General features: G+C 43.3%; 1 protein-coding gene across 1 annotated transcript in view; it reads right to left on the bottom strand.

Annotated features, from left to right (window-relative positions):
- Positions 1-15,917: 15,917 nt before the first annotated feature.
- The window catches only part of LOC137509098 (semaphorin-6B-like), a 729,870-nt gene continuing 719,085 nt past the window's right edge, over positions 15,918-26,702 (bottom strand). Inside the window, exons 12-13 of the mRNA XM_068233804.1 lie at positions 18,781-18,839; positions 15,918-18,688 (exon numbers count right to left, since the gene is read on the bottom strand). Of these exons, the coding sequence (XP_068089905.1) occupies positions 17,604-18,688; positions 18,781-18,839 (1,144 nt within the window). The 3' untranslated portion in view covers positions 15,918-17,603. The remainder of the gene's footprint in view (positions 18,689-18,780; positions 18,840-26,702) is intronic.

Raw genomic sequence — 26,702 nt, 5'->3', positions numbered from 1 at the left:
TATTTTGTGCTGAAATGTTGCCCACATTGCGTTTTTTTGTGCTGACATGTTGCCCACATGGCGTTTATTTTGTGCTGAAATGTTGCCCACATTGCGTTTATTGTGTGCTGAAATGTTGCCCACCTTGCGTTTATTTTGTGCTGAAATGTTGCCCACATTGTGTTTATTTTGTGCTGATATGTTGCCCACATTGCTTTTATTTTGTACTGACATGTTGCCCACATTGCGTTTATTTTGTGCTGAAATGTTGCCCACATTGCGTGTATTTTGTGCTGAAATGTTGCCCACATTGCGTTTATTGTGTGCTGAAATGTTGCCCACATTGCGTTTATTTTGTGCTGACATGTTGCCCACATTGCGTTATTTTTGTGCTGATATGTTGCCCATTGCGTTTATTTTGTGCTGACACATTGCGTTTATTTTCTGGTGTCTGTGGTAACTGTTGCTGCATTTGTTTTTTAATGGTCATAGTTGGCTATGTTTGCTGCTTTGGGGTTACGGTATACTATTAAATAGCATCACACAGTTTCTGCACAACCATGATGCGAATCCTCGTTTGACCACATCATGGCATAAACACTACTTTCTTATGCCCCGCTGTTACATCATTACGTTAGCTCCGCCCATACAATGTCATGGCCACGCCCATTCCACCCCCCCTTTATAAACCTTTATAAGGCATGGTCCAATTAGCCCCAAAAGGGAAAAAATTCCTTCCCGGCTCCAGATGGCAATCAGATAAAATCCCTGGATCAACACCACTGGGCATTACCTAGTAATTATAGCCATGGATGTCTTTCAATGCAAGGAAAGCATCCAAGCCCCCTCCACAGATGCATCTATTTTCTCTACCTCCACCCTTTAGATTGTAAGCCTCTGGCATCGCTCCCCCCCCCCCCCCCCCAGTGTTTCTACCTTAATTATGCAATCTCACGGTCTGACACCCCTCTAGTAGACTAGAACCAACTATTTTGAACAAAGACACTGAACTACTGTTATCAAAGATATTTGCATTATCTTGTTTTGTTGTGAGTTCCTTGTAGCTCCTACCTTTTGTATGTTACCTTGTATGTTACTCCACTCAGATAGTGCCCTGCAGGGTCAGACTGGGCCACCGTAGTACCATTTTTTTCCTCGGTGGGCCCCGCCACCACGCCTGATACGCAAGGCAGGATTTCTGGGAAGTCCTCCAAGGCTAGGGCGGAAGAATACCTCAGGCGCCTAAGGAGCCAGAGACAACTACGTAATTTGTCGCAGCGTTCACAGTTTTTCTGTCTGCGTGTGTCCACAGCTGTGGATTTGCTGGCATTGCTTGCACATTGTATCCTGTTATGTGTGCAGCAGCCGGCAGGAACGGAAGTTAGGTACCAGCAGCGGCAGAAACCCCTAGGCAGAGAGTGAGACAGACCTCCGTGTCTGTGCAAAAACCAGGAGGGCTGCCACAGCTTTTGTACATTCCTGAGCTTTCGATGGCAAAGCAGGCATGGGGGAGGGAGGAAGTGAGTGCTAAGCTAGATCGGGACTGTCACTGCTCACATGGGGAGAAGCAGGGCTTTCTCCAGTGCAGGGATGAACGGCTGCAGGATTTGATAGATGTTTGGCTGAGAAAACCTTTTGTCATGTGACTGCATTCTTGTGAGTACCTGGCCTTGACCTCTGTAGCATCCCCCCTTCAAACCAGAAAGCTGCATTAGGTAGTGACTCATCTCTCCTCTCCCCCACTGTAGAGAAACTACATTTCCCTGCATGCTTACCTCCATAGAGGCACTACAGCTCCCAGCATGCCCCCCCTCCACAGAGGGACCACATCTCCCAGCTAGGCACCCTCTATAAAGGCACCACATCTCCCAGCATGCCCCCCTCCATAGAGGGACCGTGGTTCCCAGCATGCCACTCCCACTTTATAGAGGGACCACAGCTCCCAGCATGTCCTTCCATAGAAGCACCACAGCTCCCAGTATGCTCCTCAGCTCCACAGGTCACTGATCTCCCCCAACATTCATAGTGGTCCCTGGGGGCCCTGCAGAGTATTCGCTCTTGATTGCACTCGCCTACCCTCCGGCTTGCTCCTCTGTGTGCTTCCATCTTTATCTTCACAGGCACGTTATCTCGGAGATGAAGCAACCGCAAGTATGAAGCACATAGACTGAGGGAGGAGTGTGCCAGCCAGACAGGTGAGTATACTTCTCTGAGATTAATCTGCAGGTGCCCCAGGAATCACTATGCATATTGCAAGAGCACTGCAGTGGCTCTGGGGCCTGGTGAACACCCCAATACTATATGGAGTAGGAGGTGCATGTTGGGAAGCTGTGGTGCCTCTGAAAGGGGAGGAGCATGCTGGAAACTATGGGTGCCTTTATGCCCCAGGAACTGTGGTGCCACCATAAAGGGGAGGGGCATGTTAGCTGCTGTGGTGCTTCTATAGAGGGGGGCATCCTGGCATGGGGAATGGATTTGCTTGGAACTGTTTGCATTTTCTCCCTAGGGAAACAAGGGGCCCAAGCTAGTCCCTTAATTCCTACCTTCCCTTACCCTGGCTGACTTCTTTACACTGAACATCCCCTCCACCCTTTCTTTCTTTATCCAATCCTGACTGATATCTCCTCACACTGGTCACCTCTTCAGTTCTAACTGCCCTTTCCAACACCATTCCCATTTGACCTCTTTATCCTGACTGCCTGAACAGTTCTAACTGACCCACTCCATTCATATATCCCCCCCCTCCCCCGTGCTATGAACAGCTGTAGAATTCTGTCTGCATGCTGCAGAAATCTGCAGCATGCTGTCCAGATTTGCACCAAAGTGTGATCTGGACGGCAAGCCACTAAAAAGATTTAGCGATATAAAGCAATGTTATCATTATGTGTTTATATAGTACTAACATCTTCTGCAGCACTTTACAGAGTACATAGTCATGTCACTGACTATCCTCAGAGGAGCTCACAATCTATTCCCTACCATAGTCATAGTCTAATGTCCTATTATATTATTATGTATTTATATAAAACTGACATCTTCTGCAGCACTTTACAGAGTACATAGTCATGTCACTGACTGTCCTCAGAGAAGCTCACAATCTAATCCTACCATAGTCATAATCTAATCTCTTCCCATATTATTATGATGTATTTATATAGCACTGACATCTTCTGCAGCACTTTACATGATTATACACAGTACAGCCTTTCTCAACCTTTTTACCCTGGAGGAACCCTGCAAATAACTTTTGGCTCTCAAGGAACCCCTGCAAACAATTTATTGTTCTTGAGGAACCCCTGCATTTATTTTTCAGGAGGCATGGTCTTTAAAAGTAGGTGAAGATGTTAATTTCACTGCCTCCTTTTACACTGACACTCTTTATACTGTGCTCATTATTATTCTGACCCCAATTTAGTGCTTCTTTTTTACAGTACCCCCATTATAATGTGCTCCATTATACTTCCCTCACTATGGGGTAAAATTCCAAGGAACCCTGGGGTTCCAGGGAACCCTGGTTGAGAAAGTCTAATCCATGCCATATGTATGGTAACTAGGACATTAATTTATATTAAAGGAGGGGGCTCTATGCAAAGTTTTGCTGGGCAGCAGTGTCTCTGAATTATAATGCTAAAGTTCATGTACATTTGGCCCTGTCCATGCTACATCATGACCACGCCCACCTTCCACCCTTTTTTCACTGCAATCATGGTATGTGTGGGCCCCAAATTGAAATTTCTATGGTGGGCCCCCAGTGTCCCAGTCCGACCCTGGTGCCCTGGCTGGGACCCAGCACTGCAAGGTGAAAATGCAAATTACTATGCCACTGCCCTAAAAAAAAAGCACCATATAAAAGCATACAGCTGGGGACATCAGACTTGAACACTTACTAAACTACCGGTAAGTAAGACTCTGGGATACATTAAATGGCAAAATAAAATCATGAGGGCACATCTGGAATATGGGCTACAACTTTGGACATATTGCAGTTTCAGAACCAGTACAAAGAGGGGCAACTATTGAAGGGATGAAATTACAAAGGTTAAATGAACTGTGCTTATGTAGCTTGAAAATAAGTGTCTTAGAGATGACCTTATTAACTTGTATAAATACATCCAAGTACATATAAAAGCTTGGATAGCTGTTTATCCTTAGGTCTGTACAAAGTAGAAGAGGACATGACCTTGCATTGCGGAAAGGCGATTGTACCACTGATTTAGCAAGAGATTATTCATAGTAAAGGTGGTTATGATGTGGAATATCTTACCACAGGAAATAGTAATAGTAGATTCTAACTTAGTTGCATTTAAAAGGGACTTGTGTGTACAACTGGGATTGTCAGGTGTGAAAGATTGACACCTTAAAAAAGTTTCTGCCTGCATGGCTTTCTTCACACTGGATAAGAGAGGCAGTGAGGCTCAAAAGGTTGAATGTGTTGGACATGTCTTTTTTTTCCAAAATATATAAAAATGTAACTATGGGACATTTTACCCAGAAAAAAACCCTCTTATTTTTTAGTTATTTTTGAGGAAGAAAGTAGTACTGTACTCCATATATAGGGGAAGAAACTGTGTATTGGGGAAATATGCAAAGAAAACTAGATAGGTGAAGCAGCCACTGTAGCTAGTCTGAATCCTTGTTTCAGCTAACATGTGAAAACTGTTTGGTTGCCTTCTTCTTTGTACCACTGTAGTTGAATCTGTCATCTCTCCTTTCCAGGAAGATACCCCATCATTACCTGAAATGCTACAAGTGGATGAATCAGATGTGGGGCAGAGGAAACAGTCGGAAACAATCACTCAACATGGGCTGTCCGAGCCTTTAAAGTGAACCAGAGACGAAGCACCCTTGTGTATTTTACCATAGAAATCAGTGGGAACATTAGAGAAAACATTTACCATGCTCTCTGTTCTATCCTCACTGCTAAAAGTGTCTGTTATCTAGCTGAGATAAGAATCCCGGACTGAGCATTGAGTCTGGCTTTGCTATAATGACTCAGCTATAATGATTCCTGAGCAAAGCCAGCAGGGGGCAGGCTTGGACTTGAAGACAGCAAAGAACACAGTCTCAGCTATAATTATTCTGTAGCAAAGCCAGACCGACTGCTTAGTCGGGATTCTTATCTTAGAGGTGATAACAGGCAAATTAAACAGAGAACAATGTAACAAAGAGCAGATTAGGTGTTTACTGTCATGTTCCCACTGATTTATAAGGTAAAATACATGAGGTTGCTTCATCTCTGGTTCTCTTTAAACATGAAGTACCATGCAGAGAAGGAAGAACTGCAATTTTTCTGCATAAGCTTTCAGATTCGAGCACTGCTTAATTCTGATGCAGCTCGTTCTTCTACAGTATTTTTTCAGTGCTATAACTTCTGTTTCATAAGGAAACTGAACATATTTCTGTTATAAATGTATAGAGCAGCACAATGAAACACATAAGGTAAGCCTTACACGGAGCTTGAGACACCTAAAACACCAGTCTATCTGTTTTAAATGATTAAACTAAATGTCATATTTATCCTTTAACAAAATAATGGAAAGTGCAAAACATGATGCAAACGTATTTGCCACCATATATATGTTCATTGCCAAACATGCTTTGAATATTTTTTTCAACAATGTGTTTATTTTGAACATTTGTTAATAATACATCATTTGTGTATCTTCATGTAAATTCATTATCAGTATCAGTATAGCAACATGTCAGCATTAAAACAGTCCTACCACTCAGGATTTGATAAAAGTAATTTTAAAACATTTGTGTTAGGATTGGGAAACTGAAACAGCTGATAAAATAATTTGTTTTAGTTCACACACATTCATGCATAAAATATTATTTGTTGTATGAGTTTAAACCCTTCATAATATTTAGAAAAGGGTTGTTGAAAAAAAGATTACTCTGTACAGGTTGTGCTTGGCTTAAAGAGATTCTGTAACGAAAAAAAGTTCCCCTGGGGGTACTCACCTCAGTTGGGGGAAGCCTCTGGACCCTATCGAGGCTTCCCCCGTCCTCCTGTGTCCCACGGCGGTTTCGCTGTAGCCCACAGAACGCACAGCCGACAATTTTACCTTTTCTGGCTCCATCGGGGGCTCTGTTGCGGCTCTTCCCACGGAGATAGGCGAAAATAGCCAATCTCCATCAGGTCCGCTCTACTGCGTAGTAGAGCGGCCCGACAGCGATCGCTTTTTCCGCCTATCTCCGAGCAGAGAGCTGATACTACGCCTGCGCTGGAGCCCCAGGAGACCTTTTTTAGTTACAGATTTTCTTTAAGATAGTATTCTGTACTTTTTTCATAGTTACCGAAATCCAGAGATATTACTTCTGTGAGATCTGATTATTTCGCTTTTAATTCATTTTAACTTTATAATTATATTTGCATATAAATAATACTAGAAGACGACAATGGAGATGTAAAATTAGTACACCAAAGGTGCCCCCTGGTCTGTGAAAATATTTGCCAGGTAGAAAGTTCAGTAGTGGTAGCAAGTCAGCTACTCGACATATTATTAGAAATATAGCTGAAATGTAACAACCAATAGAGCATTTTAAAAACGGGTAGCTCAATTAAAAACGAGTACAATCATCATAAATCTCAACTTCCGAGACAATATTATTTCTATTAATATGAAAAATACTGGGTGTGACTATATGAATCTGTATACTGGGTGCAGTGGCGTAGGGATCACCATATCATTGCTATAGGGCCCATAGCTACTAGGTGGCCCAGAGGTCCTGGCTGCCTGTGTTTCTTTCTTTTTTTTTTTTTATCTGTCCATGACCACCTGCAGACTTTGCCCCCTTCTTCCGCTCCCCATCTGAGGATCATTGCAGGGAGGCAGGCAGGTGAAAGGGGACTATTTGACCTTCTACCTCCCTGCACATTGATATGGCTATGTTCCCAACCAACAATTAGCTTTTAGTTCAGACTGGAAACAGAGAGACACAGAACTGCACGTGGCTTTGAGTCCATCCAACCCCCCCCAAGAATGCGGAGAGAGCAGCAGAGTGATGCTGAGAGTGAGGGAGAAGGAGAGAACCGACTGGGGATTCACAGAGGCTGAGCCTTCACACAACCTGCAAGGAAAAAACCTGATGATTTGTGACCTGCAAGTTTTTACCTATCCCATACCTCCCAACTTTTTAAGTTAAGAAAGAGGGACACTTTAAGGCATGCCCCTGCTTTACCTCTAACCACGCCCCTGCCACTCTCCTCATCATACATTTCACAAAGAATACAGAAGCAAAAGATGTAGTTTTATCATCCAAACCACACTGGTCCTTTCTCTCATCATTAGTTTTCCTTCATTTTAACATTTGAAAATAAGAAATATATCAATTTAATTGATAGAAATAATGTTTTGAGTATATTAAACACATTTTTCAGTAGAAAACGACATATATTTACATAAATCTGTACATCAGTCCTGAAAGAGGGACAAACAAGGAGGAAAGAGGGACAGAGGGATTAGGTTCCTAAAGAGGGCACGTGTCTCTGAAAGAGGGACAAGTGGGAGCTATGCTATCCTTTTGTTTCCTCTCCCTCCCAATAGACTCAAGTACAACTCTGCTTTGCCTGTAAATTTATCTTGTAATGTAAATGCATGCTGGGAAACGGCCACAGACATGTTGTAGCTGCTCACTGTAGTGCCTCTGTGAATCAAAATGTGGGTGGTTGTTGTGCTCACAATGAAACAATGGGGAATAATAATGGCAGGGGCTTAACCCTTTCTGGACCAGTACCCTCTGCCCCCTTAAGGACCAGAGGGTGCTGGTCCAGCAAACCACCGCTTCCCGACGAATCGCCGCAAGTTACCGTCACTCCCGCCGGACACGCCGCTCTGTCCCCGCCGCTGGCTGCTCTCTCTGCCGTCGCTATGACGGCAGAGAGCGCTGTGCGCCAGTCAGGAGCCGCTTTCATTGGCTCCTGACCCTGTCATTCGATGTGAGCCAATGGGAACGGCTTACATGAATGACAGGGCCAGGAGCCAATGAAAATGGCTCCTGCCCGGCTCCCAGTGCTCTGCCGTCATAGAGGCGGCAGGGCATCACATTGCGGCGGGGGCAGAGCGGACCGAGCGACGCAGACGGGCTGGGGCGCGCAGTCAATGGGACGTAGAGTTTACGTCCTGTCAGGACCGCAGCGCCCCCTGCCCGCCGTAGATTTATACTCGCTCGGTCCGCAGGTGGTTAAGGATGTAGAAAATCTAAACCCTGGAGAGCTTCAGAAATCTGGGTGCCTGCTTGGTACACACCATGCAATTTCCTGTAAGATTGACAGTCAAATTGATTATTTCTGACAGGTCTGATCTGATTCACAATCGTTTGTATTATCATCATTATTATTGTGTGTTTATATCACTAACATCTGCCTTAGCTCTGTACAGAGTGCGCTATACTCTGCATGGCTACCTATACTTGGGGCAACTATTCCAGGCTACCTAACCTGGGGGAATCTATTCCCAGCACCAGGTGTAAAATGCCTTAGTCCAGTGATGGCTAACCTTGGCACTCCAGCTGTGGTGAAACTACAAATCCCATGAGGCATTGCAATACTCTGACAGCTAAGCATAACTTGGGGAGGCAGAGGCATGATGGGATTTGTAGTTTTGTCACAGCTGGAGTGCCAAGGTTAGCCATCACTGCCCTAGTCACTGCAGACCAGGTGTCCTGACATCATTGGCCTGCAGATGACGCTGTTAACATGTGTCTAGCATATAGGCATGCAGTGGAACAGTTTTCCTTCAGGTAACAGCAACAACTTGGAACCTAATGTTTATGTAATGTTCTTAAGACCATGGAGATGATAGTAGATTTCAGTAGAACTTCCCCCAAACCCTCCCCAATCATAAACAGATCTGCTGTGACACAAGTATTTCAAATTTCTTCTGTCCATAATTTCTAACAACCTAAAAAGCAACACTGTAACCATCAAGAAACACTGATTCTGATCACAAAGACTGTCTCAAGGCAAAAGCTCTGTACATTTGCATGATTAACCACTTGAGGACCTAGGGCTTTCTACCCTTTAAGGACCGGCCACTTTTTTTCCATTCAGACCACTGCAGCTTTCACGGTTTATTGCTCGCTCATACAACCTACCACCTAAATGAATTTTGACTCCTTTTCTTGTCACTAATAAAGCTTTCTTTTGGTGCTATTTGATTGCTCCTGCGATTTTTACTTTTTATTATATTCATCAAAAAAGACATGAATTTTGGCAAAAAAATGATTCTTTTAACTTTCTGTGCTGACATTTTTCAAATAAAGTAAAATTTCTGTATACATGCAGCGCGAAAAATGTGGACAAACATGTTTTTGATAAAAAAAAACCATTCAGTGTATATTTATTGGTTTGGGTAAAAGTTATAGCGTTTACAAACTATGGTGCAAAAAGTGAATTTTCCCATTTTCAAGCATCTATGACTTTTCTGACCACCTGACATGTTTCATGAGGGGCTAGAATTCCAGGATAGTATAAATACCCCCCAAATGACCCCATTTTGGAAAGAAGACATCCCAAAGTATTCACTGAGAGGCATAGTGAGTTCATAGAAGATATTATTTTTTGTCACAAGTAAGCGGAAAATGACACTTTGTGACAAAAAAAAAAAAAAAGTTTCCATTTCTTCTAACTTGCGACAAAAAAAATGAAATCTGCCACGGACTCACCATGCCCCTCTCTGAAAACCTTGAAGTGTCTACTTTCCAAAATGGGGTCATTTGTGGGGTGTGTTTACTGTCCTCGCATTTTGGGGGGGTGCTAATTTGTAAGCACCCCTGTAAAGCCTAAAGGTGCTCATTGGACTTTGGGCCCCTTAGCGCAGTTAAGCTGCAAAAAAGTGCCACACATGTGGTATTGCCGTACTCAGGAGAAGTAGTATATTGTGTTTTGGGGTGTATTTTTACACAAACCCATGCTGGGTGGGAGAAATATCTCTGTAAATGACAATTTTTTAATTTTTTTTACACACAATTGTCCATTTACAGAGATCTTTCTCCCACTCAGCATGGGTATGTGTACAAATACACCCCAAAACACATTATACTACTTCTCCTGAGTACGGCGATACCACATGTGTGGCACTTTTTTGCACCCTAACTGCGCTAAGGGGCCCAAAGTCCAATGAGTACCTTTAGGATTTCACAGGTCATTTTGAGAAATTTTGTTTCAAGACTACTCCTCACGGTTTAGGGCCCCTAAAATGCCAGGACAGTATAGGAACCCCACAAATGACCCCATTTTAGAAAGAAGACACCCCAAGGTATTCCCTTAGTAGTACGGTGAGTTCATGGAAGATTTTATTTTTTGTCACAAGTTAGCGGAAAATGACACTTTGTGAAAAAAAACCAATAAAAATCAATTTCCGCTAACTTGTGACAAAAAATAAAATCTTCTATGAACTCACACTCACTAACAGAATACCTTGGGGTGTCTTCTTTCTAAAATGGAGTCATTTGTGGGGTTCCTACACTGTCCTGGCATTTTAGGGGCCCTAAACCGTGAGGAGTAGTCTTGAAACAAAATTTCTCAAAATGACCTGTGAAATCCTAAAGGTACTCATTGGACTTTGGGCCCCTTAGCGTACTTAGGGTGTAAAAAAGTGCCACACATGTGGTACCGCCGTACTCAGGAGAAGTAGTATAATGTGTTTTGGGGTGTATTTGTACACATACCCATGCTGAGTGGGAGAAAGATCTCTGTAAATGACAATTGTTTGATTTTTTTTACACACAATTGTCCATTTACATAGAAATTTCTCCCACCCAGCATGGGTATGTGTAAAAATACACCCCAAAACACATTATACTACTTTTCCTGAGTACGGCGGTACCACATGTGTGACACTTTTTTGTAGCCTAGGTGCGCTAAGGGGCCCAAAGTCCTATTCACAGGTCATTTTGAGGCATTTGTTTTCTAGACTACTCCTCGCGGTTTAGGGCCCCTAAAATGCCAGGGCAGTATAGGAACCCCACAAGTGACCCCATTTTAGAAAGAAGACACCCCAAGGTATTCCGTTAGGTGTATGGCGAGTTCATAGAAGATTTTATTTTTTGTCACAAGTTAGTGAAAAATGACACTTTGAAAAAAAACCAATAAAAATCAATTTCCGCTAACTTTTGACAAAAAATAAAATCTTCTATGCACTCGTCATACACCTAACAGAATACCTTGGGGTGTCTTTTTTTTCTAAAATGGGGTCACTTGTGGGGTTCCTATACTGCCCTGGCATTTTACGGGCCCAAAACCGTGAGTAGTCTGGAAACCAAATGTCTCAAAATGACTGTTCAGGGGTATAAGCATCTGCAAATTTTGATGACAGGTGGTCTATGAGGGGGCGAATTTTGTGGAACCGGTCATAAGCAGGGTGGCCTTTTAGATGACAGGTTGTATTGGGCCTGATCTGATGGATAGGAGTGCTAGGGGGGTGACAGGAGGTGATTGATGGGTGTCTCAGGGGGTGGTTAGAGGGGAAAATAGATGCAATCAATGCACTGGGGAGGTGATCGGAAGGGGGTCTGAGGGGGATCTGAGGGTTTGGCTGAATGATCAGGAGCCCACACGGGGCAAATTAGGGCCTGATCTGATGGGTAGGTGTGCTAGGTGATGGGTAGGTGATTGATGGGTGTCTCAAGGTGTGATTAGAGGGGGAATAGATGCAAGCAATGCACTGGCGAGGTGATCAGGGCTGGGGTCTGAGGGCATTCTGAGGGTGTGGGCGGGTGATTGAGTCCCCTAGGGGCAGATAGGGGTCTAATCTGATAGGTAGCAGTGACAGGGGGTGATTGATGGGTAATTAGTGGGTGTTTAGGGTAGAGAACAGATGTAAACACTGCACTTGGGAGGTGATCGGACGTCAGATCTGCGGGCGATCTATTGGTGTGGGTGGGTGATCAGATTGCCCGCAAGGGGCAGGTTAGGGGCTGATTGATGGGTGGCAGTGACAGCGGGTGATTGATGGGTGGCAGTGACAGGGGGTGATTGATGGGTGGCAGTGACAGGGGTGATTGATAGGTGATTGACAGGTAATCAGTGGGTTATTACAGGGGAGAACAGATGTAAATATTGCACTGGCGAATTGATAAGGGGGGGTCTGAGGGCAATCTGAGCGTATAGGCGGGTGATTGGGTGCCCGCAAGGGGCAGATTAGGGTCTGATCTGATGGTTAACAGTGACAGGTGGTGATAGGGGGTGATTGATGGGTGATTGATGGGTAATTAGTGGGTGTTTAGAGGAGAGAATAGATGGAAACACTGCGCTTGGGTGGTGATCTGATGTCGGATCTGCGGTGATTGATGGGTGATAGGTGATTGGCAGGTGATTGACAGGTGATCAGTGGGTTATTACAGGGAAGGACAGATGTAATTAATGCACTGGCGAATTGATAAGGGGGGGGGGGGTCTGAGGGCAATCTGAGCGTGTGGGCGGGTGATTGGGTGCCCGCAAGGGGCAGATTAGGGTCTGATCTGATAGATAACAGTGACAGGTGGTGATAGGGGGTGATTGATGGGTGATTGATGGGTAATTAGTGGGTGTTTAGAGAAGATAACAGATGTAAACAATACATTTGGGAGGTAATCTGACGGCGGGTTTGCGGGCGATCTAATGGTGTGGGTGGGTGATCAGATTGCCCGCAAGGGGCAGGTTAGGGGCTGATTGATGGGTGGCAGTGACAGGGGGTGACAGGGGGTGATAGGTGATTGACAGGTGATCAGTGGGTTATTACAGGGAAGAACAGATGTAAATAATAGGTAATAGTGACAGGTGGTGATAGGGGGTGATAGGTAAAAGTGACAGGTGGTGATAGGGGGTGATTGATGGGTAATTAGTGGGTGTTTAGAGGAGAGAATAGATGTAAACAATGGATTTGGGAGGTGATCTGATGTCGGATCTGCGGGCGATCTATTGGTGTGGGGGGGCGATCAGATTGCCCGCAAGGGGCAGGTTAGGGGCTGATTGATGGGTGATTGACAGGTGATCAGGGGGGATAGATGCATACAGTACATGGAGGGGGGGGGTCTGGGGAGAATCTGAGGGGTGGGAGGTGATCAGGAGGGAGCAGGTGGCAGGGAGGGGGGGATAAAAAAAAAATAGCGTTGACAGATAGTGACAGGGAGTGATTGATGGGTGATTAGGCGGGTGATTGGGTGCAAACAGGGGTCTGGGGGGTGGGCGGGGGGTCTGAGGGGTGCTGTGGGCGATCTGGGGCAGGGGGGCGGGGGGGAAATCAGTGTGCTTGGTGCAGACTAGGGTGGCTGCAGCCTGCCCTGGTGGTCCCTCGGACACTGGGACCACCAGGGCAGGAGGCAGCCTGTATAATACACTTTGTAAACATTACAAAGTGTTTTATACACTTTGTATGCGGCGATCGTCGGGTTAACATCCCGCTGGCGCTTCGGTATGGCCGGCGGGATGTTGCGGCGGGTGAGCGGCGCCAGGCGGAGGCGGAGGATCGCGTCAAGGATGACGCGATCGCTCCGCCCATGCCCCTACAAGGACCTGCGCTGTTGTCCCTCCTCCCAACTCTATAGCAACAGAATGTCTGTACAACATTTGGACCCAAATGAGTCTAGATCCCTGGGAGGTGATATACTTCATTGCCTGTCTTTACTGTTAGGGATGGTCAATGAGATGCAATTATTTCTGAAATTATGCAAGATTATGCAAATTCTTATAAAAACTTATGCATGAAGCTGAGGTTACATTTGTTAAGTAAATTTAAAGGCGCATAGATTGACATTAAAAAATGCATGCATTTATTAGATTTTTTGCATCTCAATGACCATCCCTAATAACCCTTTTAATAACTTTGATTTGCATAACTGAATGTATTAACTAGATATTTGTATAACTAAACTTATTTAGCTAGCATTGAAGAAATGCAAATTCTAATAAGTTCCAAGCATAAGTCACTCACTCAACATACATAATCTACTTATATACAAATTATTATAATAACTACATAGAAACCCAAAATATGCACGAAGATACTTCTAGAACACATGATTGCATTCAGTATTTTGATGTTATATCTTGTTTTGTGTGTATGATATTTTGTCATTGTTACCATTGTTAACACACAATAATTCTCAATGTTTTGTTACCGAAAATTGTACCTAAAAGATTGATTTTTATAAATGTATTACATTTTTATTTCTTACACGGGGATGAATTCAGAAAAGGCCTGAAAAACACCCCTTTGCTAATTAATTTCGGAAAGGCTACCTCCTGCCTTACAACCCACTTAGGGTTGTTTTCCACTACACTCAATGATGCTTCATTTTGTAGTTGCAAGCAAATCACAAGGACATTAGAAAAATAATGAAAACCACAGGGACCCTTTTATACTATTGTGATTTGATTTTTCTTGATCCCTATAGTCGTGCATGGTGCATTTTTTTTTCTCTGTTTTCTCATTGTGTTGCTAGAATCCAGTGACAATCGCTTCAAAATCGCATTGTAAAATCTCTATGAAATCAATTTAGTTTTGCGATTTGTATTGTTAAACAGCCCTTAACCTTCCTGGCGGTTTGATTATTTCCAGATTTTAGGATCTAAAAGCAGTGCAATCTTTTAGCTTGCTTTTAGACCCTACAAAATCAGGGGGGAAAAAATCACACCGCAGAAAGATCTGCAGCAGCCCTGCACTTACTGACCTTCCTAGGATCCAGTGCTACAATTCATGACGACAGACTGTGATCTCACCAGAGGGATGCAGCTACTCCAAAGACAGGAAGGAGAATGGCTGCCGGAGTCTGGATCCCAGGGGAGATGAGTTAAAATGCCTGCTGTACATAAGTCTCTGCACAAGCCTCCCGGCGGCTTCACCGAGCCAGGCCCGGGATTATCGCTCCTGGCTGTTTTTTCCCGCCTGACTCGGGGATACCCTCAGGGAAGTTAAAGGAGCTAGTAGGTAACACATTAAACCACTAATCCTTGCACCCCTTTTTTAAGCATAATAGTAAAGCAGTCCCTGGCCCATATTACTGGGTGACATTTGCTGTGTGGCAATCAAACCGATATCACCCCATGTATTTTTGATTATTATGAATTGGAACTGGGATCTTAGTGGCTCCATTTATTTCACTACTGTGACCTTCAATATCGAAGAAAGGGGAGGTACTAGCTGTCCTTTCATTGGTAATTGTAACGTGTGCAAACAGCACGCATTAAGATTACAGTAATTTACACAATTTACATAGCAAGATACTAAATTTTCTAAGTCATTACATAAAGTCCTCACTCACGCTGCTTGTTACTCAAGCACTGTAAGGCCCCTTTTACTCTTAATCAGTTGGTATGGGTTAGTGTGTGTTAGTACGCATTTTTTCCATAGCAGTGCATTGTGAAATAGCTTTCAGTTAAAACGTGTATAGTGGGAACTGAGCCATAGGAAAACATTACTTTGAAAATCAGTTGTCCTTTCAGTTATAACTGAGAGCAACTGATCAAGTGTAAAAGGGGCCTTAGGGTCCTTATACACTTAAAGGAAACCAGAGCTGGAATAAAGTAAACGTTTTATACATACCTGGGGCCGACATTCTCAGTCCTCTTCTGTACCGGGCTACTTCCTCCAATCATGACCAGTCTGCCGCAGCCACCGGAAAGAGGAGTAGAGGGCGCACTTCTTTTGTGCAGACTGGCCGCGACTGGAAGAAGTAACGGCACCCGGTACAGAAGCTGGAGAAGACTGAGGATAGCAGCGTGGGAGCAATCCGTGTGCATGGGGCTGGAGGAAGCACACTTTAATTAGTTGCTCTCAGTTATAACTGAAAGAAAACTGATTTTCAAATTAATGTCCATGTATTCCTATGGCACAGTTCACACTATACGCAATTTAACTGAAATCTTTTTCACAATGCACTGCAATGGAAAAAACGCTTACCAATGCATACTAACACACACTAACGCATACCAACGCATTAAGTGTAAAAGGACCTTAAGTGTTGCATGTAGCAATAAGTGTTGCATGTAGCAAGTTATGCAATTTGCGTAACTCTCTTTGTAAATTAGCAAACCCCAGTAATATTGTGCACTGCACTGTCTGCACCTGTTATGGTTACCTTTCTTTTGTAAATTTACCCCAATGGCTGTTATACAGAACTAGTGACCTTAGCCCATTTAAAAATGGGCTAGGTCCGTCACCGCTGCCACCTGCCAGCGCGTGTGCGCACACGTCCGCCCGGCCGGTCACCCCATGGCTCTCCTGTTCCCTGTCCAAAGGTTGTCCCTGCGGCACCTGCGCAGTAGCGCAAACGCTGGGACACACGCACACACACTGACACGAGATGCAGAGACACAGGGGTTTTATTATATAGGATATTCCCTCTTCTTCTTTTAAGTTTCTGAATTTGACTAAAAACCATGGTGACCTGCAATGTCTAGGATCACTCAATTCTTTGTAAAAATAAAAATAAAAAATCAAACAACTAGAAGGCAGTATAGCCTAGAGTCACAGCTTACTGAGAAAAGAGCTGACTTTTATTAAAGCGTACCTAAATTATAAATTACAGTTTGCTTTAAACCTAATAAGTTGCCGAGATATATAAACTCACACATGATAAAGTGTGATTTTCTCACCCCCAGGGTCCGTATTCCACATATAATCTTGAAATCCCAGTGTGGGCATTTTTTTCTTTCCAAACTATAGGTGCAATGGATGCTGGGGGATTGATGTCATAACTCCACTCCTCATGTCTATGTGATCTAATCTAGGCAGACAGACAGACATCTAAAATTATAGCCGACAGACAGGATGCTGCAGTTTTCCTGTCTTTTATCTGTATTACAGTTTGTGAAAAGAGAAGTAATTTGATCCAGGCAGGCAAACAGCAGGGGAGGGAGGGGCAGGGGAGTTAACCAGGCTGAAGAGGTGGGCACAATGCTTTTAGCTTCAGGAGGAATAAGGAAGTGCTCCTTAAGGTGGCCACTAACGGTCCAATTACTAGCAAAAAATCGTTTTGAGTGATCAGAAATTTGGTTGAAAATAATCTCCATTGATGGGCACAACCGATTATGAACGATTATAAAAATAGTCGTCCGATTGGATTTTGGTCAAACCAAAATTTGAATTTTCTTGTTGGTTGTGATTGATAGGAAGCAAAGATTGGTTAGTTGATGGTGTAGTGAACGTTTTTGCTTCCGATTAGAATTATCTGATCGCTTGAACGATTTTTCAATAGAAATTGGATGGTTAGTGGAGTCTGTTCTATCCAATATGATGTACCAGATGTAAATTTTATAAGTTCATATAACAGTGCCTAGACTACATATATGTATTGCCATTCAGACCTTTTTTTGGCTGGAGGTAGTCTTTAAACCACTGTTGCATTCCAGTCATGGGTCCTTTAAATACAGTAAGAAATCAACCTGAAATCACTACTGATATATCTCATATTTTCCGCTCTGTGTTAAACCTAGGGGAGCCCTCTACATAGCTTGAAGCCTTTTAAAAGAAAAAAAAAACTGGAAATATTTCAAGATGCAAACCTTTGCTAATTTTAAAAGACAATAATCTTTGGACCCATATACCCTTTATATTTTCATAGTTTTAGGCTGCGCCATCCTATCTCTGTATTCTCACACATGTATTATCATTGCACCCTTTCTAAATCCTATGTCCAATTCATGGGACATGGGATTTATGTGGTATTCCAAATTGTAACATTAACTTTATGTCAGAGGCAGAAGATGTACTATGAGAAGGTACCTGGTGCATATACATTGTGCTAGAAAATTTGGACCTGATATTTCGACTATTAAAGGTCAGATTTTTATTCAGATGGGAAACCTGTAATGTACTACTTTGAGATAGTTGTTGAAAGAAAAGTTCTGATGTGGGAGCAGACACAACACGTCTGTGCTCACTAAGAGACCATATGTAGGGCATATTTGAATGCCGGTATTGGGAGTCAAGGTCCTGTGAAGATTGCCGCTGCACTTTCTCTCCACAATGAGCTAATTTCTCTTGTACGCACTTAGATAGAAAGTTAGGGTTGCTCCTATAATGAGGTACACACTGGTTTTCCTCCAAAGGTATTGGTAACATGCAGGAATCTTTCCCATAATGCGGAATGCAATAAGAGACATTATTGTAATGGTGTAAGTGCCATATATTTTCTCCACTCTGTGCTAAATATTGAGGCTCATCATTTTTTATGGGTAAGTAGTTGAAGTCCATCTTATTTACTAAGGTTCTTTGAGAATCTCCTCCATGTAGGTTCCAACATTGTGTAACTTGTGAGCCAAAGTCCCCATCTATAGGTAAACTGGAGGAGGCAAAGTGGTGGGCATCTGAATGTGATATTTTAAATGATGGATCATGCAAGGCAATAGTTTTGTATTCCTGGGAGTTAAGACTTCTCTTGTGCTGCTTTGGAGTCTGTTCTGGAGTGGGTGGAATACCAATATGTTCATTGGCGTGTCCAAGGTTCCATTCAGGTTGCTTCAGACAGGTGTGAAGGGGGTCATGTTCTAAATAACTGATATGTTTGCTTCTACTCATACTGTTGACAGAATTTTCCAGTATTAAGCTGCTGTCCTTTTCTTTTGGCGTGCATTGCAGCTTTGTGTGTTGCCAAGAGCTAAACAAGCACACACCCAGTCCAGACAGTAGTGCACCTACCACAAAAGCTGCAACGGTGGAAATTATTAGCATGTTGATGGGTACTTCAACTCTACGATTATCCATTAAAGACGGTGTGACCAAACCTAAAAAAAATATATAATTTGTCACATCAATTTTAAATGAATGAAACTGATTTTAAGCTCTGTAAATTGTCAAACAAAAAAACTTAATTTACCTTCACAATCTCCAAGTTGAGAGGATTTTACACCACGTAGATCTTGCTCGTAATGGGCCCTGCAAGGTAAAAGTGGAAGTTAAATCTGGGCAGGTTTATTGTTAATGTGGACCTAAACTGTAAAAGTTCTATCCAAGACAGCTATATCTGGCAGTATAAAAACAAGGAACACCAAGAGCCCCAATAGTGTAATATGTACTGGTAAATGGTTACTAGATAGAGTAAATATTAATACTCACAAACCAGGGTTACCATTAGGCAACCACTGTAAAGGCAGGTGGGGAGACTTTCCTGACCCCACTCAGGAATAAGAAGTCGCTCTCTGTAGATGAGAAAAAGGGGGTGGACTCAATATTATGCAGGAGAACAAAGGTGCCAAAAGGATAAAAGGAAGCTAAATGAGCTTAAAAACCCAATTCTTGGTAAATAGAGGAGGTAGTGGTGGACTTACCTACCCCAAGTAGACACACAACGACTGTAGTAAACACAGTCAATATATTTTATTTATGAACTCCAAATATGCAACGCTTTTCGCAGGTTTGATCCCGCTTCATCAGGCAATAACAACGGAGCAATAACATATGTGGTCAGTAGAAGAGCCAGGCACCTCTGTGGTTGGGTTTGTATCTGAAATGAGTGATGATATCTACCGGGGAAAGAGATTGTGGAGAGCTTTGTAGATTTTAGGGTTAGGAGTTTGAACTGGATCCTCTGGTTAATTGGCAGCCAGTGAAGAGCTTGACAGAGAGGGTCAGCTGAGGAAGATCGAGAAGAAAGATGAATGAGACGAGCAGCTGAGTTCAGTACTGACTGGAGCGGGGCCAGTTTGTTACAAGGTAGTCCACAAAGTAGTATGTTGCAGTAGTCCAGACGAGGACTATAAGAGCATGTATTAACATTTTGGTTGTGTCTTGAGTGAGAAAGGGACGGATGCGAGATATATTTTTGAGTTGGAGATGGCAGGAGCTGGTTATGGAGTTAAAATGAGGAATAAAAGAGAGAGTAGAGTCGAATATTACCCCCAAGCACCGTGCTTTGGGAACTTTATGTAGTATAAGGGTATATATGAGTGAATATATTGAATGAATAATTTAGGCTGTTCCCTTATATTATATCCGGTTCAGCGCCGCAGTGCCGAAAATCTCATGCATCCGAGCAACGTTCACCTCCCATTCATTCGCCTATAACTTTATTGCTACTTATCACAATGAATTGATCTATATCTTGCTTTTTCCGCCACTAATTAGGCTTTCTTTGGGTAGTACATTTTGCTAAGAATTATTTTTTTTAAATCCATTTTAACAGGAAGATTAAGAAAGAAATGAAAAAAATTCATTATTTCTCAGTTTTTGGCCATTATAGTTTGAAATTAATATATGCTACCGTAATTAAAACTCATGTATTTTATTTGCCCATCTGTCCCGGTTATTACACCATTCAAACGATGTCCCTATCACAATTTATGGTGCCGATATTTCATTTAGAAATAAAGGTGCATTTTTTCAATTTTTTCACTATTTATAAGCTTATAATTTTAAATAATATAATAACATACTTTCTTGACATGCATATTTAAAAAGTTCAGACCCTTGGGTAACTATTTATGATGTTTTTGTTTTTTTTTATTGTGTTTTTTTTATTTTTTTTTAAATGAAAAGTGTATGTGGGTAATTTTTGGTGTGGGAGGGAAATTGCTAATTTTAAATGTAAGATAATCTAATTCTTTAATTAAAACTGTGTGTGGGTGCAGTTTACTATTTGGCCACAAGATGGCCACAGTGAGAAAAGTCCTGGATGCGAACGATGTCACATCCAGGAACTTAAATGCAGGGGAGTTGTTTCCTGGGGGGCAGAAATACCACGCTCTCTGGATAGAAAGCATCGGTATTTCTGCGGGGAAGTTAGATCGGTGAATGGGAATTATATTCCCATTCACTGATCAGGGGGCTAGCGGCGGGTGCGCACGCGGGCGCGCGCCCGATCGCGCGCACCACGCAGGGAAAGTAGCAGTGCCTTTCTGGACGAGAAAGCTCGTCCAGAAAGGCCTGGTAAGATTGGGTGAAAAAGATTGGATCATTAGTGGCCACCATAAATAGTATCTTTATAGGGCAACAATGCTGTCGTCCTGCTGCAACTCCAATGGCTGAGCATAGAAGTGACTTATATCAAGAAACTGCAGGGCTTAGTAGGACCTAGTGGTCCTTATGAAGATAAGTTACCTGGGCTGCAACAAGGAAGGGGGAACTGTAAAAGTGGAAGAGGAATTTTGGAAAGTATCAAAATTTCACAAGAGTAGCTTCATCTACCACAGGAAATTCCAGCAGGATCCATGGCCGCCACACATTTGTGAATTTCTTTTGTGTCTCAAAGAATGCTAGTTGGCTTTTTATTCACAATTAAGTTATTCATTCTTTCCTTAATTTCATCAAGATTATAAATTGCCTTTTTCCATTTTCTGGCTATAGTCATTTTAGAAGCAAGGAAACAAAAGAAGCCAGTTTATTTTAGTCTTCTACCAGGCAATCAATTTTCTGATGTAAAAGAGCAAGTCATGGGTCCCTTTGGATAATGTGGTAGAATAATTCTTGGTCTCCAGGGACTGTGGACACCATGTAGTCTAGGCCCATGTGTACACATGGGCCTAGACTACATGGTGTCCACAGTCCCTGGAGACCAAGAATTTACGGTTTAAGGGTCTAGAGGGAACATGGGCACCCTTACTAGGAAACCCCGTGGGGCGTGCGTGTATGAAGAGTGGAATGCGCCCAGAGCAGTGGAGGGGCACATTTACGTTAGGGGGGCACAGCGTTGGGGGGTTCATGGCGTTCATCAACCGTCAGGAGATTGCAACCCATTCCCGCCGCACACCTAATCGAGCAAGTCGGCCCAACATCTTGCAGCATGCACGATCGAGAATGCGACCAATTTTCGTCCCGAATAGAGATGGCTCGAACCTCCAATTTTAGGTTTGCGAACCTCGAACACGAACTTTCGCAAAAGTTTGCAAACCTGCGAGCTTCGCGAACCGCAATAAACTTCAATGGGGAGGCGAACTTTGAAAACTACAAACATTTATGCTGGCCACAAAAGTCATGGAAAAGATGTTTTAAAGGGTCTATCACCTGGAGGGGTGCATGACGGAGTGATATACACGCCAAAAGTCCCGGGGAAAAATCTGGATTTGACGCACAGCATCGTTTTAACCTCCTTGCAGTTCTAAAAAATCCGGCAAGGAGGCAGCGCCGCACTTTTTTTAATTTTTTTTAAATCATGTAGCGAGCCCAGGGCTCGCTACATGATAGCCGCTGAGCGGCGTCATCCCCCCACCCACTACGATCGCCTTCGGCGATCAGAGTATGCAGGAAATCCCGTTGAGAACATGGCGACCGGGCGGGATGACGTCACCAACGTCATGGACGTCGTGACGTCAGAGGGAATCCCGATCCGCCCCTTAGCGCTGCCTGGCACTGATTGGCCAGGCTGCGCAGGGGTCTGGGGCGGGGGGGGGGGGGCGGCTCGGCGCGGCGGGTAGCGGCGAATCGGCGGCGAGCGCGTACTACACGCAGCTAGCAAAGTGCTAGCTGCGTGTAGAAAAAAAAATTATGCAAATCGGTCCAGCGGGGCCTGAGAAATCCTCCTGTGCAGGTTACCCCGAACTGAGTTCGGGATAACCGGCAAGAAGGTTAAGGGCAAAAATCACATTGCAATGCTAAATTGGAGGCCTAGAGTGCTTTAAAACATCTTGCATGTGTATACATCAATCAGGTAGTGTAATTAGTGTACTGCTTCACACTGACACACCAAACTCACTGTGTAACGCACCACAAACAGCTGTTTGTGTAGTGACGGTCTTGTTGGACTGGTGCGCACCATGGCGAGAGTGCAGGCCATGGCGGTTTTCAAGCTCATATGGTCGACGGGCTGTGGTAGCTCAATGATAGAATAACAGTGACTGTCCAGTGTCCAGCTGATCAAATTTGGTCTGTCCACAATGAAGCAACAACCTTATTATTGGGTGTGCCCCCCCCCCCCCCTCCGACACACTCATATAGCCGGCGGTCATTGCTTCATTGTGATACGCAAGCCCCTTTACCGCGGCAGGTAACCATCACAAAGGGGAATTGACACATGTACATGCCTTTTGTTTTGTTGTTGCAGCCACAGTGCAGCCAGAGAAATTATTATTCTTTTTGTTAGCGGCGGCTTTAAAAATTCAGGAATCCACCTGGAGTCCTGGACCCTGTTGGTGGGAGATGCTGTGTGGGGACTGGGGACTGACTTAGTCTTGGGGCAGGCAGTCACATGGCGTGCAGGCAGAGATGCTGTGTGTGGGGACTGACTTAGTCTTCGGGCAGGCCTGACACAGCGTTGGACCCTTGACCCAACGCTGTGTGCCGGAGATGACACCATTTGCCTTTCAACATCACGGTACAGTTTGGGTATCGCCTTTTTTGAGAAATAAATGCGGCCTGTATCTGCGGTGTGTGGGTTTGCTTTTGTTTGCTGCTTTTCCTCAGGTGGTCATCCCATTGCAGTTTGAGTTTTTTCATCATGTGCCTTCATAAGGAAGTTGTCCCTACGCGGGTCTTGGTCTTTCCACGGCTCCATTTTTGGTGGCAGAGAGTACAGATGGCATTGCTCTCATCTGAGGCAGACACACAAAAAATATCCACATCACTGAGCCCTGGGATGATGACACTTTGGTGGTGGCGGCCGACTGAGTGTTAAGTGGGGTGCCAGAATCAGAGCAGGAGGGGGAAGATATATCACGGTTCTGTGTGGAAGCTAAGGAAGATGAGGTGTTCTGTGTTAAATAGTCAACTACATCCTGACAATCTTGGGGGTTGATGGCACGTGCCTTCTGAACACTGTACTTTGGTCCAGGGCCGCACGAAATCATGACAGCACAACCTCAAACAGACCTGCCGGGTGGCCTACCTCTGGCTCTGCCTGTTTTGTCCATATTGGTGGGGATGAAGTGAAAGGTATGCACTGACTTGACTAATACAATATGTAGTCACATAGGTGCAGTGAACAGGTATACAAGGACTGATATCAATACAATGTGCAGCTGTCACACACACAGGTGCAGTGAACAGGTATGCAATCAATACAATGTGCAGCTGTCGCACAGACAGGTACACTGAACAGGTATGCAGTGACTAGTATTACAAATATGCAGCTGTCTCACACAGGTGCAGTGAAAAGGTAGTCACTGAATGTGCCAGGCCTTGCACAGTATAGCAATTAGCAGCTGCAACTGACAGGGCTGTATATGCAAGTGTCAGTGGGCCACAAAAAAAAAAAAAAAAAAAACACATCAAAAGGACATCCGCTCTCAACAGAGCTGTTTAGGGGTGGTTCTTACCAATAAGTATCATCAAGGAGCAAGCTAACAAGCCTAACAACAGCCTAATTAAGCTTTACCTAATCTGTGCAGCAACCTCTCTCCCTTCTCTCACTACCTACACAGCACACAGAGTGATGCTGCTGCTTTTTATTGGGGGGGGGGAGGCTCCAGGAGGGAGTGTAGCCTGATTGTCTGCCCTGTGTTTGCTGACTGTGATGTAGAAGGTCAAAGTTTAGCCTAATGATGTAGTATAGGGGGCAGGTCAAACTCGCATACAAATCGCAGTTCACCGTGAACTCGAACCACCGATGTTCGCGCCGAACAGTTCGGGCCATCTCTAGTCCCGAAATTGGTCACATTGGGCATGCACTTGGAGGCACCAATTTTCATCCAATTCAATTACAATGATTGAATTGGATGGTCGATCGGCCGCCAAGTCACCTGATGTATGGCCTGATAACCTTAAAGAGAAACTCCGACCAAGAATTTAACTTTATCCCAATCAGTAGCTGATACCCCCTTTTACATGAGAAATATATTCCTTTTCATAAACAGACCATCAGGGGGCGCTGTATGGCTGATATTGTGGTGAGACCCCTCCCACAAACAAAAATTCTGAGTACGTATTCTTGGCAGTTTCCTGTCTGTGAACCTTGCTGCATTGTGCGAAATAGCTGTTTACAGCTGTTTCCAACTGCCCAAAAAAAACATGCAGCAGCTACATCACCTGCCAACAGTAAAAATGTCACCATGTAATAAATGTCAGAATGTAAATCAGGGATTTAAAAGATTTTACAATGGGCAAACACTGACTAAATCATTTATACATAATTATTGTAAAAATTAAGCACTTTTTTAAATTACATTATTTTCACTGGAGTTCCTCTTTAAGTAACACAACAGCTAAAATAAAAATGAATGGGAAAAGTGGCCATGCTTTGCAGCGCCTCAAAATATTTTAAAGGTATTTTGTGTCAGCCAAAGGACTAAAATGAAGTATCTTGATCAAATTTAAAACGGAACCAAACTCTTGCACAGCACACAATAAAAAGTCTTTATTTTGCTGGTGAAATCCACTGCTCTGTGTTTCTGTGAATGTTTATCCAGAGCAAATTGTTTAGACTCTAATTAGTTCTTATCAGCAGAGCCACACTAATCCAACATGCATACAGACTATTTCGGATTGATTGCTCCTCATCAGTGCATGACCTGGATTAATGTGGCTCTATGGAGTAAGACTTGAAACACCCAGAGTTACAGACTACCCAGCAAGCTCATGGTAAGCCAGAACTCATTGGCATGTATAACAATGGGACAACAATGTGTAATTTGCATATTTAAGCAGTGATGCACTTAGATAAATCTCAGAGCTAACTCCAACCTGAATTATTGCAAATACTTTCTGTTTTAAGAAAGCCAATTTTTGTTTTCCACAACATTTTAGTAAGGGGGCCTTTTGATCCATTGTAGCCCCTTACACACGCCAACTCTGAGTGTTTCAAGTCCTACACCATAGTAGAGCCACATTAATCCATGCCCTGCACTGATGAGGATCAATCAATCAATCCAAAACAGTCTGTATGCATGTTGGATTAGTATGGCTCTGTAATATTAAAAAGCATCACTGCATTCTAGCCCACAGGGACAACAATGGGTACTTTGCATATTTCAGTAGTGATGCACTGGGAGAAATTTCGGAGCTAACTCCAACCTGATTTATTGCACATAATTTCTGTTTTAAAGGACAACCGAGGTAATGTGACACGATGAGATAGATATGTGTATGTATAGTGCCAAGCCCACACATGTTCCTTTTTTTTCTTTTACTGCCTGAAAGAGATAAACATCAGGTATGGAAGTGACAGTTTCTATCCGGGTCGGGATTGGGTCGGACTGGGTCAGACTATAGCATAACCCTCACTGATAAGTAATTACAGCTATAAAATACTTTCCTGTCAGTAAATGGCTTCCTGGAGCAGGAAAGAGATAAAGAGTCAATAATTTATAGATTTGAGCTCTAGCATACTTCAATAAAGGTGTCATTGAGCAGAGACAATGAAAAGGTAAAAACTAGATTTCAATACAAAATAAAACTGTGGGATAGCTTTAAAAAAGTCATTTTTTTTAGGAGATACAATTGTTTTTCTCATCACTTTATTTTCACCTTGGATTTTTGTTTTCCATAGCATTTTAGTAAGAGAGCTTTTTGGTCCATTGTAGCCCCTTACACACGCCAATGAGTTCTGGTTTACCATAAGCTTGCTGGATAGTCTGCGTCTCCCCACACAGTAAACACAGAGGTTTAATTGCTCTCTGCAAAATGAAACCGAGTTCTAAACTTTATTATTTTTTTAGGATTTCCATACGTTATAATGAAGACATTTTTTTGCCCATAAAGGTAATCATGCTGCAGCTTATTCTTTAGAGAAGAGCGGAAATTCTGAGGTGAGTTTTACTTTAAGAAATGTGGGCCAAATCCTCTCTTCTGTAATACAAAAGTCTGGTATCTCCACGAAAGGGTACTGAATGCTTTATAAATGTCCAATGATAAGCCAGGTCAGGTATTACATGC

This window comes from Hyperolius riggenbachi, chromosome 1 (assembly GCF_040937935.1).
Source record: "Hyperolius riggenbachi isolate aHypRig1 chromosome 1, aHypRig1.pri, whole genome shotgun sequence".
NCBI lineage: Eukaryota > Metazoa > Chordata > Amphibia > Anura > Hyperoliidae > Hyperolius > Hyperolius riggenbachi.
This window is presented reverse-complemented; position numbering and strand designations above follow the sequence as displayed.